The sequence below is a fragment of the Rhinatrema bivittatum genome, chromosome 3 (genome assembly GCF_901001135.1).
Source record: "Rhinatrema bivittatum chromosome 3, aRhiBiv1.1, whole genome shotgun sequence".
NCBI lineage: Eukaryota > Metazoa > Chordata > Amphibia > Gymnophiona > Rhinatrematidae > Rhinatrema > Rhinatrema bivittatum.
The window spans coordinates 198,181,881-198,198,321 of NC_042617.1; the positions used below are offsets into that span (position 1 = coordinate 198,181,881).

Here is a 16,441-nt window from a genome sequence, read left to right on the forward strand (position 1 = left end):
TTGGTTAAACTTTATAACTTGATTAACTTGAACTGGTTGATTGACTATAGCTGGAGACAGCCAGTGTACTCAACCGGAAAGCGTTGACACCCAGTAGGGTGGGTGCCCTAAGTGAATGAAAAGCATGGCTTACCCTTGAATCACTCGAAATTCCATGCGTGACAGTAGCCAAGGGTGGGATGCTGAGTCCATCTGTCTACACTAAGGAAAACGAAATTATCAGGTAAGTAATTTCTCCATTTCCTAGCGTGTAGCAGATGGACTCAGGACCAATGGGATGTATAAAAGCTACTACCGAATCAGGTGGGAGGCTGCCCGTGACTCACTTAGTACTGCCCTTGCAAATGCCGTCTCCTCCCTAGCCTGAACATCCAGGCGGTAGAATCTGGAGAAGGTGTGTATGGAGGACCATGTCGCCACCCTGCAAATCTCGGCGGGTGACAGCATTCTGGTTTCTGCTCAAGATACTGTCTGGGCTCTAGGAGAATGGGCCTTGACCTGTAAAGGCAGTGGCTTGCCTGCTTCTACGTAGGCCACCTTGATGACTTCCTTGATCCAGCGGGCTATGGTTGCCCGCGAGGCCGCTTCCCCTTGTCTCTTCCCGCTGTGGAGGACGAAAAGGTGGTCCGTTTTTCGTACGGGTTCTGACATTTCCAGGTATCTGGATAGGAGTCTGCGATGTTGAGGTGGCGTAGACTACGAGCTTCTTCCGAATTCTTTGACTCATCCGGCGAAGGTAGCAAGATGGTTTGGTTAAGATGGAAGTGTGACACCACTTTGGGAAGGAACGAAGGGACCGTGCATAGCTGGATGGTTCCTGGGGTGAGCCTGAGGAATGGCTCCCAGCAGGACAGTGCTTGTAGTTCTGAAATGCGGCGGGCTGAACAAACTGCCAGCGGAATGCTGTCTTTAAAGTTAACAGGTGGAGGGACAGACCTCGGAGGGGTCCGAAGGAGGTTCCTGCTAGAAAATCCAGGACCAGGTTGAGATTCCAAAGAGGTACCGGCCACTTTAGAGGTGGGCAGATGTGTTTGACACCTTTCAGGAAGCATGACACATCCGGGTGAAAGACTATGCTGTCGCCTTCACTCTTGGAGCCGTAACATGACAATGCGGCCACCTGCATCTTGATGGAGTTGAGGGACAGCTCCTTCTGTAGCCCGTTCTGCAGGAATTCCAGGACCACGGGAACTTTAATTGAGCGTGGTATGATGTTATGGTCTTCACACCAGGCTTCCAATACTCTCCAAATCCTTACGTATGTTAAAGATGTGGAGAACTTGCGTGCTCGGAGTAGGGTGTCGATCACAGCCCCCGAGTATCCGCTCTTTCTCAGGTGAGCCCTCTCAATAACCAGGCAGTAAGAGAGAATTGAGCTGGATCCTCGTGGAGGATCGGTCCTTGTTGAAGCAGGTCTCTGTGTGGAGGCAGTGGCAGGGGGTTCTCTGCCAGAAGTCTTCTCATGTCTGCATACCACAGTCTTCTTGGCCAGTCCGGGGCCACCAGAAGTACTAGTCCCCTGTGTAGCTGTATCTTGTGAATGATTGTGCCCAATAGAGGCCATGGTGGGAAGGCGTTTAATAGGGTCCCCTGTGGCCAGGTCTGTACCAGGGCATCGATCCCCTGGGACTGAGGTTCCTGCCTGCGGCTGAAGTACCTGGATACTTGGGCGTTGGACCGGTTTGCCAGAAGGTCCATGTCCGGTGTCCCCCACCGGTTCACTATCATTTGGAATGCTGCAGACGACAGCTTCCATTCTCCTGGGTCTAGACTTTCTCTGCTGAGGTAGTCCGTCGTGATGTTGTCTTTCCCGGCAATGTGGATGGCTGAGATCTCCTGGAGGTTTACTTCCGCCCACGCCATTAGGGGGTTCTATTTCCAGAGACACCTGCTGGCTTCTGGTTCCCCCCTGCCGGTTGATGTAGGCCACTGTTGTGGCATTGTCTGACATTACTCTGACCGCTTTGTCTCGGAGTCTGTGCTCAAATCGTAGGCAGGCTAGTCTGACCACCCTCGCTTCTAGGCGGTTGATGTTCCATCCCGACTCTTCTGCATTCCATTGCCCTTGGGTGGTTAACTCTTCGCAGTGTGCTCCCCATCCTCGTAGGCTGGCGTCTGTGGTGAGTAAGGTCCAGGTTGGGGAAGATAGTCTTGTTCCCCGGCTCAGGTGGCTGACCTGTAGCCACCACCGGAGCTGGGTCCGGACTCTGCCCGAGAGTGATAGACGTACGGCATAGTTCCGAGACAGTGGATTACATCGTGATAGAAGTGAACGCTGCAGGGGTCTCATGTGAGCTTGCGCCCATGGCACTACTTCCAGTGTGGATGCCATCAGACTGAGGACTTGCAGGTAATCCCATGCTGTGGGACGAGGTTTGCTCAGCAGGATTTGTAACCGGTTCCACAGTTTTGATCTCCTTGTGGGAGTCAGGCTGACTTTGTCTTCTTTGGTGTTGAATCGTACTCCTAGGTATTCTAGAGACTGTGAGTGCTGCAGACAACATTTGTTTGTGTTGACCACCCATCCTAGGCTCTCCAGTAGAGTTTTGACTCTGTTGGTTGTTTGGCGGCTTTCCTCTGGGGATTTCGCCCTGATCAGCCAATCGTCTAGGTAAGGGTGTACGAGGATTCCTTCCTTCCTCAGTGTTGCCGTCTCCACCACTATGATCTTGGTGAACGTCCGGGATGCTGTGGCTAACCCGAAGGGTAGTGCCCGGAACTGGTAGTGACGGTCCAAGATTTTGAAGCGCAGATAGCGCTGGTGTTCCTGATGAATTGGGATGTGTAGGTAGGGCTCCGAAAGATCCAGGGATGTGAGAAACTCTCCTGGTTGTATCGCCCTTATGACGGAGCATAGGGTTTCCATGCGGAAGCGGGGAATCCTCAGGTAGCGGTTGACCGACTTGAGGTCCAGGATGGGCCTGAACTTTCTTGGGGACGATAAAATAAATGGAATAATGCCCAGTATTTATCTCTTGTGGAGGCACTGGGGTTATGGCCTCGAGGGCCAGTAGTCTGGTCAGTGTAGTTTCCACTGCCGCCCTCTTGGAGAGGTTGTGGCAGGGGGACTCCACGAACTTGTCCGGAGGGGTTCGCAGGAAATCCAGGTAGTACCCTTCTCGGATGATGGTTAGGACCCACTTGTCCAAAGTTATCTCGACCCATCTGTGGTAGAATAGGGCTAGTCTGCCCCCTATGGCTTCTTCCCTTGGACAGGTCGGCTGAATCTCATTGTGGGGTGCGGCTGGAGCCTGGACCCGAGCTGGTTCCCCTCTTGTTGTACTTGTTCTGAAAGGATTGGTTCCTGCCCGTAGGACGGGGCGCTTGATAGTTGCTTCTGTATGGATTGAAGCACTGTGAACTTCTGCCTCTGGAGGATCAGGGGAAGGGTCGCTGGCTTCTCTTATTCCTGTCCTCCGGTAGGCGCGGCAATGGGGACTCGCCCCATTTGTTGGCCAGTTTCTCTAGTTCGCTGCTGAACAGGAGGGATCCTTTGAAGGGCATCCTTGTGAGACGTGTCTTGGAAGATGCGTCGGCCGACCAGCTTCAGAGCCAGAGTTGTCTCCTGGCAGCCACCGCTGATGACACTCCTCTGGCCACTGTGCGCACCAGATCGGAAGCAGCTTCCGCAAGGAATGATACTTTTGGTTCCATGGCCTCCCCAGGAGTGTTGCTCCTGGTCTGAGATGGGCAGGCACATGTCACTACGGTGCAGCAGGCCGCTATTTGTAGGGACATAGCAGCAACGTCAAAGGACTGTTTAAGGATGGATTCCAGGCCTCGGGTCATGAGCATCTTTGAGCGCTTCTCCTCCCTCCACTGTGATAGTAGTGCACTTCGAGACCACGCAGACCATGGCAGCCACTTTTGGGCATGTCAGAAGGCCTTTGGCCGCCGGGTCCAGGGGGTACATGACTGCCATAGCTCGTCCCCCTTTGAATGTGGATTCTGGAGCACTCCATTCCAGGTCAATTAGCTGCTGGACGGCTTGTAACAGAGGGAAATGGCGGGAGGTCTGGCAGAGGCCCTCTAGCAGGGGATTCGGTTTAGGCTCCCCCGAGGCACTTGCGCCCGAGATAGCGAGCTCCTTCAGGCTGTGGGTGACCAGGTCAGGGAGCTCGTCCTTGGTGAAGAAGCGTCTCATGGTTCGGTGAGGCTTTGTCCCCGGGGGGAGTTCCCCCTCTTCTAGGGGCTCTGCTTCCTCTTCAGAGTTGTCTGTGTCCCCATAGGTGGGGCTTCTGGGCAGTGGGAACCTCTGTCTAGGCCTCGAGGGGCCTGGGGCATAGAGGTCTTCTGGCGGACGTTGTGGCTGATCAGCCAGAGGTTCCGATTGCATGTGAACAAAGGTGTGTAGCCCTTTGAAGAACTCCACCCATGAGATAGACGCTGGGTGCAAGCTAAGGGGCGTTGAGTCCCTGGGGGTCCCCGTCTGCGGGGGTGTACCGCTGGAATTTGCTAGGTCCGGGATACCCACTGAGGAGCTAGTGCTCGGCCCTGGGTGGGACTGGCCCTGGGCTGGATATCCCAGGGCCTACTCGCACTGAGCGCACAGGGCGTTGGCCTCCTCGCTTTGTGCGGCTCTGATATGGCATGCTGGGCAGAGGCCATGAGCCTTGATCTCCGTTTCCGGTGGTGCCATGGTTATCGGCACGTAAACCCTTATGCGCTCCGGTGCGTCTAAGATGTGCGTGTGGGTTGCGTGCGCAGTTGTGCGCCCAAGTCACGGATATGCGCTCAGCCCGACAGGCACACGACGCACGTATGTCTTATGCGCACGGCCCTTGTGCATGTAACTTTATGCGCACATGAATTCTGTGTGCATAACTTTATACGCACATGTAATTTGTGCGCCTAGTTAGCCTTGCGCGCCCAGGTCGAGACGGCGAACGGAGCGGCAGATAGGGCCAAGATGGTGATGGCGACCACGTGGGCAATATGGCAACCACCTCAGAGGGTCTCCACGTGGGAAGACCCTTGGAACTAACCGGGGCCTGGCCCTGCTAGGGCAGATCAACCTGGCGACACTGGTCCCAGCCGGCGACCTGTGCGACTCCTCGAACCTCGGAGACCAGAGTCTATTCTGAAGATTTCTATCTTACCTTGTCTTCGGCACTTCCCGGTTTCGTTCCGGGCGGTCTCCAGCTGCGGGGGGAGAGGGCAAATACCTTCACCGCTGCACTCGAGGGTGCACCCGCTGCCTCTCAGCCGTGCCCAGGATCAGGGGCTAGGTCCTCACCGCCGGACCGAGGCTTACCTCTGAGGGACCACAGAAATCACCTCGGGAATTCTCAACTGGGGGAGGGACCCGAGGGTATCACCGCAGGAGAGCAGGGCTTGTCTGTAGAGGTAAGTTTTCTTCCGAATTTGGGTTTTCTCCGTTGAATTTGTTCTAATGCTGTGAGAGGGTGCAGATAGCTCCTAACTGCTATGGAGACGGAAAATACTGAAGAGCTGCACTTCCTGCAGGGGAATATGTACTAGGGCTGACGTCAGATTGAAATCTGATCCATCTCCAACTGCTATCAGGAGTACACTATACCCATTGGTCCTGAGTCCATCTGCTACACGCTAGGAAAAAATCATTTAATCTCTCTGTTATTGTCTTGTCCTGCATTAGTACACCTTTTACTCCTCAATCATCTAATGGTCCAACTGACTCCCTCGCAGGCTTTTTGCTTCAAATGTACCTGAAAAAGTTTAAATAATTAATGTTTGCTTCTCAAATTCTGTCATAGCCGTCCTTATCAATGCTTTGCATCTAACTTGCTAGTGCTTATGCTGTTTTCTGTTTGTTTTTTTTATTTGCATCCCTTTTCCATTTTTTGAAAGATGTCCTTTTTGCTATAATAGCCTTGCTCACCTCATCTTTAAAGCATGACAGCAGTCATTTGGCCTTCCTTCCAACTTTTTTAATGCACGGAATACATCTGTTCTTGGCTTCCAAGATGGTTTTCTTAAACAGCATCCATGCCTGATGTAAAGTATTAACTTTTGCAGTTGCTCTTCTCAGTTATTTCCTAACCATTTTTCTCATTTTCTCATAATTTCCCTTGTGAAAATGAAATGCTATTGTGATAGATTTCCTTAATGCCCTTCCTCCAGTTTTCAAGTCAAATTTAATCATGTTATAATTACTATTGTCAGGTGGCCCCAACATTATTACATCTCGCACAAAATCATGTGTTCTACTAAGGATTAGATCTAAAATAGCCCCCTCTCGTGTCGGTTCTTGTATCAGTTGCTCCATAAAGCAGTAATTTATTTTATCTAGAAACTTTGGCTCCTTGGCATGTCTTGATGGTTCATTTACCCAGTCAAAGCTAGGGAAACTAGATTCATCATTTTATGATAAATATATCAAGAATAGTGCACGCAAAAAAAAAGGGGAGCATGGTTAGGGTAATTTTCCTGGCATGGCTATTTTACCGCAACAAGATCATTTCAGTTTTAAATTTAATGATAATGTATTGAGAGAATGTAATGAAAATCTTTCTCCATGTGAAGATCGTGTGCAGAGTTAAATTGCAAAAAAAGCGCAAATCTGATTTTGAATGGTGTGCAGGGGGACCTCACTGCGGACATGATGGACATACCTGTTTTTTTGCATACCTATGTTTGATTGGTTGTTTTCATCACATCAGCATTTGGCACAGTTTTCTAGTGTTTTAAATGCCTGTGAATTTCTTCTGACATATTGATGCTGCTAGTCGACTCTGAGAGCTCCATCTAAATGTGTTATGTTTATTTTTAGATCAGTGTGTCCTTCTATCACAGCGGAAGCCGATCCAGTTGACTGTACAGCAGTAAAAAAAGGGCGTTTCCAACTACCGATTCCCTTTGTTTTTACTTCTATCATAGCTACAGCAAAACATGGCCCCTGTTGGAGGACCATTATTTCACTCTTTTGAAACTGTAGAATTATATACCTTTGAACATTAAAGCATTCCTCTTTTTGGACTGAATTTTGGACACTGTGACTACCTTTATTGCAAAATCCTTCACTTTATATCAGGTTCTATGGAAGACACTATCCAAATCCATTTTCAGAAGTACCTTTCATAAAAAATGATCTTTCAAATGCTTTTTGCAAACACAAGCAAAGCTGGGGCAACAATTCTGTATGTACCGGCTAGTGCATGCCCATGAGAGCTGAGCAAACATAACTCAGGGAATAAACAAAAAAGCAGCCCCACATCTCTTCTGAAGATTTTTAATGGCACTGTTGTGTTGTATTTTCTTTACTTTTATGATTGTTTTAATATTTTAAACTGCCATGATCCTTGGAATGTGCGGTAAACAAATTATTTAAATAAATAAAATAATTAAATACTCAGTATCCTACTGACTTAGGGCCTCATTTACCAATATCGCATTGGTAACGCATTAAGGGGCGTGTCCCATGCAAATGATGCTTTTTCGTGCAGTGGGGAAACATCGCATGCGGCGATGCTTGATAAAACCAGAGAGAGAGAGAGAGAGAGAGAGAGAGAGAGAGAGAGAGAGAGCACCTTGCTGTAGATCTTACTCCCTAGACAGGTATTTGTATCCCCATGGTAGGCCCACCTAGTAACTCGAGGTGGGGATTAGGTATGAGCGTAGGGGGTTGGGGGCCACTTTCACATTCAACATGAGACGTACGAACAGAACAGTGGTCTCTTGTGAAGATTTGATGACCTTCGGAGTGAGGAAACTCACTCCAAGAAGAGATTTTGGCAACGTTCTCTCAACCTAGCTTGTTGTTGCCCAGGTAGAGTGTCCATCAAACTAGGTTGAGAGAACATTGCCCAAATCTCTTTCAGTTCTTTCAGTGTAGCCTTCCAGCTGTGACACTCGCTGTGGGCCTCCGCAGCATACCATCCACTGTCTCAGCCAGCCCAAGGGTCCACAACCGTAACAGGAGGGGTAAAAGAGGGGATAAAATAATAGGAACAAAATGAAATGAGAGAAATTTAAATTGGGATGAAATGCGATAGTTAGAGAGAGTAGCAGTCAACTAATATAAAATGTAATGGAAAATACAATGATAATATAAGTTAAGGTGATGTAACAGTCAAATAATACAAAATGTAATGGAAAATACAATAACAATATAACTTATGGTGGCTTTTAGGGAGCCAAGGGTGTTGCAGGGATGTGAGGTGATGAGAGGATCACTATTCAGGGAATGCCTGTTTAAAGAGCCAGGTCTTTAGGTTTTTTTTTTAATTTTTGGGTGCATTGCTCTAGACGTAGGTCAGGGGGCATGGAGTTCCAGATAATGGGTCCTGCAATCGATAATGCTCGTTCTTTTGTAGAGTTGAGGTATGTGGTCTTAGGAGAGGCAGTATGTAGAGTTCCTTTATATGCTGATCTAGTGGGTTTGTTGGAGGGTTGGTGTCTGAGGGCATCGATTAGCCAGTTCATATTACTGTTGTGTAGGGTTTTGTGAATGATTGAGAGATTGTTGTAGAAAATTCTGAAGGAAATTGGGAGCCAATGAAGGTCTTTAAGGTTGGGGGTGATATGATCCCTTTTGTGGGTGTTCATTAGAATTCTAGTGGAGGTATTTTGCAGCATTTGTAGAGGTTTGATGGTGGTGGCAGGGAGGCCTAGGAGTAGGGAATTACAGTAGTCAATTTTAGAAAAAATGCTGGCCTGCAGGACAGTACGGAAATCATTAAAATGAAGGAGGGGTCTCAGTTTTTTGAGGACATGGAGTTTGAAGTAACACTCTTTTATAGTTGAGTTAATGAATTTTTTCAGGTTTAGTTGGTTGTCAATAGTGACGCCAAGGTCTCGTACATGTTGCGAGAAAGATATAGGAGAGGTAAGGGGGATGCTATCAGTGGGTGGTGTTGTATTGTGGTGGGTAGAAATCATGAAGAGTTCAGTTTTGGAAGTGTTTCGGGCTAGGTGATGGTTTGTTACGAGATGGTTAATTGTGGTAAGGCAGTTTTCCCATGTTTGGAGGGTTTTGGAGAGGGATCCCGTGATGGAGATGAGGATTTGGACATCATCCGCGTAAATAAAGTGCGTAAGGCCTAGAACATGGAGGAGTTGGCAGAGGGGCAGGAGGTAGATGTTGAAGAGGGGAGATGAAAGGGAGGATCCTTGTGGACCTCCTTGCGTTAGTTTGATGGGCTTGGATTCCATGTTTCCAATTCTGACTCTGTAGTGTCTGTTCTCAAGATAAGATTTAAGCCAAAGTAGAGCTGTTCCTGTGATGCCGATTTCAGTGAGGCGGCTGATTAGAATGTTATGGTTTACAGTATAAAAGGCAGAGGAGATATCAAGTAAGGTGAGAATGTAGGACTGGCCATGATCTAGTCCCTTGAAGAGGGTGTCAGTGAGGGAGATTAGAAGGGTCTCTGTACTGAAAAATTTACGGAAGCCAAATTGTGTAGGGAATAAGATATTGTGATTTTCTAAATGGTCTGTGAGTTGTCTGTTAATGACTTTTTCCAAGATTTTTGCTAGGAAGGGCAGGTTTGATATGGGCTGGTAGTTAGCTGGATCAGCGAGGTCAAGGTTGGGGTTTTTTTTATAATGGCTTTGACTATGGCCTGTTTTAAGGAATCCGGGACTATACCATGGGAGAGTGAACAGTTGATTATCTCGGCTAAGGATTTAGCTATTGTGTTCGGGATCATTAAGAGAGCTTTGGTGGGGATGGTATCAGAGGGGTTTGAAGAGGGGTTCATTTTCCTTAGGATGGTTTCTATTTCAGTGGAGGAGGTAGTCTTGAGGGAGTCTAGGATGGCGTTTGGGTTTTTAGGAAGAGAACTTGTGTGGGCAGGGGGGAAGTGGGGAAGCGTAGCATGAGTTTTGAAATGTTGTCTTTAAAGTGGTGTGCGAGTTCTTCACATTTGATTTTAGAGTCCTCATCTGGAATGGGGGGCGGTGAGGTTTTGGTGAGGTCAGTTACATAGGAGAAAAGGGCTTTGGCATTGTGTTGATAGCTATGGATTTTGGTGGCATAATAGTCACGTTTAGTGTTTAGGATGATGGTTCCGTATGAGTGTAGAGAGGTTTTGTATGTGGCTAAGTGGTTAGGAGTGGGGTCTTTGCGCCATTTCCTTTCTTTTATTCTGAGGTCATGTTTCAGTTTTTTAAGCTCTGGCGAATACCAGGATTTTTTGTTGTTGTGTGAGTGGTTTATTTCTTTGGAGGTAAGGGGGCATAGTTTATTAGCGATTTTGTTTGTGAGAAGGTTCCAAGTGGAAAGAGCAGATTCTGCACTTGAAAGGTCAGTTAAGGGAGTTGTTGAGTGCGGTGATTAAATCATCTTTGTGGCAGGGTTTCCTGAATTGTATGGTGTTGATGTGTATTGGACAAGGAGTGGAAGTTTGCTTTATGGCTAGGTTGGCTTTGATGAGGGAGTGGTCTGACCATGGGACGGGTGTGCAGAATGGTTTCTCGGTGGAGTGAATGCATGAGTTAACGAATATTAGATCAAGTGTGTGCCCGGCTTTGTGTGTAGGGGAAGTAATGATTTGATTGAAGCCCAGGGCTTTAAAGGCATTTAACAATGTTTCGCAGGAAGAGGTAAGGGGGGTGGTGTCCACATGGAGGTTAAAGTCTCCTGGGATGTCTATGTCTAGTTTGTGTGTTATAAATTTGATGAGGGGGGAGGGGTTGTATTTGAGTAGACCACGGGGGGTGTAAACTAAGCAGATTTGTAGTTCTTGTGATTTAAAGAGGCCAATTTCGATTTTGGGTGGGGTGTTAATGTTTAGGGATCTTTGTTTAAGGTCTTTTTTGGCCGCGAGTAGGAGACCACTGCCTCTTTTTTTGGGACTTGGAATGGAATAGAAGTCATATGATTGCGAGGGAAGTTGGTTTAAGAGAACGGTGTCTGTGTGTTTCAGCCAGGTTTCGTAATAGCACAAAAGTCAGGTTTGGAATCTAGAAGCAGGTCATGGAGGATGGGAGGTTTTTTCACTAGGGATTGTGAGTTAAAGAGTATAATTGATAGGGCGGTGAGGCCAAGGAACTGAGTGAATGGAGATATCATGATTGGAATCAGGGATTTGTGGTGTGAGAGTGGGTTATGGAAGTGGGGTTTGAGATGTTGTTGAGTGAGATGTTTGAGAATGGGGATGGGGTGTCCTATTATCGCTGGGTGGGGAGGGGTATTGGTGGTGAAGGAGGTGGTTAGGACGGGGGGAGGTTGTGTAGTAAATGGGTGAGAAAGCGAGGAGGTCAGCACAGTATAGCAGTGTGGTATGGTCGCGAATAAGACTGGAGGAGGGAGGGGGTATGGGAGTTAGATGTGGGCAGCAGGTTCTATAATGGGAGGGAGTTGAAATTGTTGTTAAGGTGGGCGATGGTTGTGAGGTGGGTGGAAAGACTTGCTAGGGACTGCGCAAAGGGATGTGCCAAGGGGCAGGTTCCTTGGTCACGCTCCTTAGGCGCGCAACGCCCGGCACGCGGCGCCAGAGGCCTGCAAGCAGTCTTAAGGCCTGCTCTGGAGTCTCTGCCCCTCCACTGATGTTGAGGGCAGGCTTTCGGGTCGCGTCGGGAACGGCAGGGAGAGGCCGCGGCTGAGGCCTAGGGCAGCATGGGGGCTCTTACCCCGGTAGGTTGCATTGACCGTGCAAGCCGTGTCTTAGCGGGCCTTGTTCGATGGATCCGGGAGGGCCTCGATCGCTGGATCCGGGAGGAGTCGAGGTGTTGCAGTGGAGAGCGCTGGTGTAAAGGTCCATATTGGCGGCCTGCAGGCAGTCTTAAGGCCTGCTCTGGAGTCTCCACCCCTCCGCTGACGTTGAGGGCAGGCTGCCAAGTCGCGTTGGGAATGGCAGGGAGAGGCCACGCCTGAGGCCTAGAGCAGCGTGGGGGCTCTTACCCCGCTAGCTTGTGCCATGCGTGCAAGCTGTGTCTTAGCGGGCCTTGTTCAATGGATCCGGGAGGGCCTCGGTCGCTGGATTCGGGAGATTCGAGGGGTCGCGGTGGAGAGCGCCGGTTTAAATGTCCAGAATGGTGGCCTGTGGGTAGTCTTAAGGCCTGCTCTGTCATCTCCGCCCCTCCGCTGTCGTTGAGGGTGGGCTGCCGGGTCGCATCAGGAACAGCAGGGAGAGGCCGCGGCTGAGGCCTAGGGAGCGTGGGGGCTCTTACCCCAGTAGGTTGCACCGACTGCACGAGCTGTGTCTTAGGGGGCCTCTTTCGATGGATCCGGGAGAGCCTCGGTCACTGGATCCGGGAGGAGTCGAGATAGTCATATAAGGCAGAACAGTGAGTAGCTTGTCACAGATCATCATGGCCTCTTTCTATCATTTCAAAACAGCACAAATATGAAGGTAATTTTTTAACAGCTCGTATAACTTAGGTGTTGCCAAAATTCCTAAGTTACACCAATTTTCAGAGTCAACTTAGGTGGATGAGTTTGCATTGAAAATTACACCTAAGAATGAGCACAAACTCACCCCAACTCGCCTGCTCTTTGCAGGGCGTATCTTGCATGGGTTAATTTACTTGAATACTTTTAAGAATCAAAAGTATATGCATAAATCCCAATTCCGCTCCCAGAACACCCATGAAAATATGCGTAAAATTGAGATACACACATAATTTTATGCACACAACTCCAGTGCTATTTATTAATAAGCCATTTACCTGCATAAACCCATGTATTGTTGCGTAAATGGCTTTGAATATTACCCCCAATGTTGTCAGTCTTCCCAAATACTTTCAACGGCAACTGAATGCATGTAGCTTACTTGCAGGGATAGTTCTCCGGAGTCCTGTAATGCTTGTGTGGGGTCTGAGCGGTCCATTCCTGACAAACTTTTCCCGATATTGTCAGAGCTATTTTGCCTATGTAAGACTCTCCATTTCCTGAAAGACACTGAAGTCCTGGGCTAGTAGTTGGTGGATCAGTAGCTGTGTAACAGGTGAGACAAAAAATGAACTTGATCAATAAGGCAATCACAATGCACAACACAATCAGAGTCTACCAGCAGCTCATGGGATTTTTGTTTTAGAAAGTCTAATCCAGCAAAGTAATTTGTTGATTGTGTTTATCAGCATCCAAATAGGTCACACCAACCTTCTTATTTATTTATTGCTTGGATTTAATTCCCGCTTTTTGAATATGAGATTCACTCACAGCGGGTTACAACATATTAGAAATGTAGCTTATAAACAGGTCATTTGCAGTTTCATATTACAAAGTTGTAAACAGTTTTGAGTAACAGCAATATCACAATATAATTTGATAAGGCCTAACTCTAAATAGATCAACATTCCTGACTGAGCTTTAACAGCTTTAACTGTAAGAATAGCAAAATAGTCAATTTAGCAGCGTTGGGCTCTTGGATTACCATCACAGGCTTGATAGAAAAATGAGGCTTTTATTTGCTTCCTAGAAACTTATTGCAATAATCTGCACAGAGCACTGGTTACAACCCTAAACAGCAGTGGTATGGTTACATTAGGCCTCCAAGAAAGCACTGGGGTAACTTTCATGGAGCCTAAACAGCAATGGTACAACAACATCAGGCTTCTCAGAATGCAGGAGCAACCTGCATGGAAGGACTATGGTTAAAATCCAAACTTCAGTGGGTATGTGGAGAGCAAATCCTCCCTAACTTGCTGACTGTGGGGATTATTACAACTTGATAACAAGTCGTAGAAGGCGGCCTGTGTGTTGGGCTTAAGTATTGGTCTTGTAAGAAGCAATGCTAGATGATAAGGCTTGAAATGGCTTACCAGCAGAGATGGATTTTAGACCATTCATGGGATAGATATGGAGAGCAGTGGTGGGCAAAGGGTTGAGAGGTCAGGTAAAAGACATGGGAATGAGGGGAGGTGGTTTTGAGTCACATATGGGAATTTATATGCACATCTAATCAAAGTGGATGAACATCAACCAGGCAGACTGGAGGGGCCATTTTGGTCTTTACCTGCCATCATGTATTATGTTAGTATGCTAGGTGAATCACAAACTATGATTTTCCAAAGCTCACAAAACTAAAGGATTAATTTTTTTCTAAATTGTACCCATCTCTACTGTGCTCTGATGGAGGCTGTAAGTCAGTACTGTTTATTGATGACAGTGGTGCTTACAGCAGCGAGGAATAGTGCAGAACTCCCAGCGTTTGGAGGAGTTAGTCGTGAAACACCATGGTCGTGGCTCCCCGTCAGGATTACGGCAATAATTCATTTTCAGATCCTTTTCTGGAAAGCTATACAAACAAGCAATAAACAAAGAGTTACCGAGAGAGAGAGAACGACAATTTTGCTGTAGCGGTTTGTTTTCTTTTCTTGAAAGTCATTTCCAGCAAGACATTAGACAGGGAAACTGTAACAAATAATGGCTGAAATCTTGTTAAGGAAAGTTGTTGAAAGCCCTCTTGGTCTCATATTATCAAAAATTGTCTTCAAATTATTATTGTACTAAAAATCAAGTTATCCATCCCATAGAAACCTGATGGGATTTTTTTTTAAGGCCTTATAAATTTGAATTTTTAAGAGAGTCAGTGAATGCTTAATACTACAACTAATACTTGGATGTCCTGGCTTCAGAATTATAGGCTTTTCACACATGCAGGGAACATCACATAACTATATATTATGTTGTACAAAACAGTTTTTTAGACCACTATCTCTAATACATCTTATAGTACCTCATAAGCAAATCTCATATGAGCATTATATATTTACATCACTTTATTAAACTCCATCATTATAAAATATAATTTTTTACATATATCTACATCATATCAAATTTTCTCAAACTTTTCACAAAATGGACATGCCAGTGTTACCCAAATACATTTTAATAAAACATACCCCAGTTCTGGTGGAGCGCACTGTTAACCCACATTTGGACATGCGTTTTTGATGCGCTAGCTTTACCCCTTATTCAGTAAGGGGTAATAGCGCGTCGAAAACGCGCGTCCAACCCCCCCCCCCCCCCCCGAAACTAATAGCGCCCGCAACATGCAAATGCATGTTGATGGCCCTATTAGTTATTCCCGCGCGATTCAGAAAGCAAAATGTACAGCCAAGCCACACATTTTACTTTCAGAAATTAACGCCTGCCCAAAGGCTGGCATTAATTTCTGTCGGCGCCAGGGAAGTGTACAGAAAAGCAGAAAAAACTGCTTTTCTGTACACCCTCCGACTTAATATCATAGCGATATTAAGTCGGAGGCCCCAAAAATAAAAAAAAAGTAAAAATTAAAAAAAAAAATTAAAAATCGGCCCGCGGCCCACGGGTCAGAAGACGCATGCTCAATTATGCCGGCGTCCATTTTCCAAACCTGTGGCTGTCAGCGCGTTTGAGAACCGACGCCGGCAAAATTGAGCGTCAGCTGTCAAACCCGCTGACAACCGCCGCTCCTTTTACCGTGGGCCCTAATTTGCATAGGCCACCCTCCTGAATCGCGCGCCCAGGAGAGTGGCCTGTGCACGTGTTGGGAGAGCAGGCGCTCGCCAGTTCTCCCACGCGTTTTTCTGTATCGGCCTGTTAGAGATTAATAATATAACACAGCATGCCAGATAAACTGTCACGGACATTCAGTGGAGCCCTGACAATTTTGTGCTCTGCTGATTATAGCCATGTAAAGTCATTGTTAACCAGATAAATTTATCCAGCTAACTTTAGAACTGTTCTCCAGCATGACAGACTTAGCTGGATTAGTTATCTGGCTAACTGTAACTATCCAAATTTGCTAGATTAAGTTATCCAGCTAACTTAATTCTGTCTCAGAATACATCAGTTATCTGGATAAATAATTGGCCTGGATAAGTCGATGGTGTTTCGAGCAGCTTGTAATTTAAAACTCATAGTTTGCCCAGCTAAGTCTCAAATTTAGCCAGACAAACCAAATTAATATGGACACCCTCTCCTCCCTTTCCCACTATTATTTGCTGAACCTTTCAAAATATATCCTTTCCTTGAACTTACTTTAATGGGATATATCCATGTCCATGAGGTTTCTGCAGTGCCCAGTGTTGGCACTCCAAACCAGACTCTGTTTTTGAAATGTTGCCTCTGTAATTTCGACCACTGCAATGCATGCAATCTTCTGTAATAAGAAGAACCAAATTTGTGATAGTACAGAGGATAAAGTAAGGTGCTACAGCAGTGACTCCTAATTTGTTCCATTCAGAACCCTCCAATTGACCTTAAAAAAAAATAAGCGCACTCGCCACAAAAGGAAATGTTGTTAAAATCTGGATTCTAAATGTTGACACTCACATATTTTACAAAGTGCCATCTTGCCACCCTGCTTGCTATTTTGCTTCTCCTGGTTGAGGATCACATTGATATGAAATGTGGCTGCCAATATTGACTCAATCCTTAAGAAAAAAGGCGCACAAAGCTAAGGCAGTGTCCTTCCTTTTGCTAGAGGCACTGTGTGTTCTCATTATAACGGTGACTTTACAAAGTGAGATACACTTGGAGGAGGATTTTAAAATAGCTCACATAGTTACAAAATATGCAGTTGCTTTTCCC

General features: G+C 46.8%; 1 protein-coding gene across 1 annotated transcript in view; it reads right to left on the reverse strand.

Annotated features, from left to right (window-relative positions):
• PLG (plasminogen) overlaps positions 1–16,441 on the reverse strand; it is a 257,526-nt gene that overhangs the window by 93,431 nt on the left and 147,654 nt on the right. The window contains exons 6-8 of the mRNA XM_029594095.1: positions 15,890–16,010; positions 14,044–14,162; positions 12,696–12,858 (exon numbers count right to left, since the gene is read on the reverse strand). Of these exons, the coding sequence (XP_029449955.1) occupies positions 12,696–12,858; positions 14,044–14,162; positions 15,890–16,010 (403 nt within the window). The remainder of the gene's footprint in view (positions 1–12,695; positions 12,859–14,043; positions 14,163–15,889; positions 16,011–16,441) is intronic.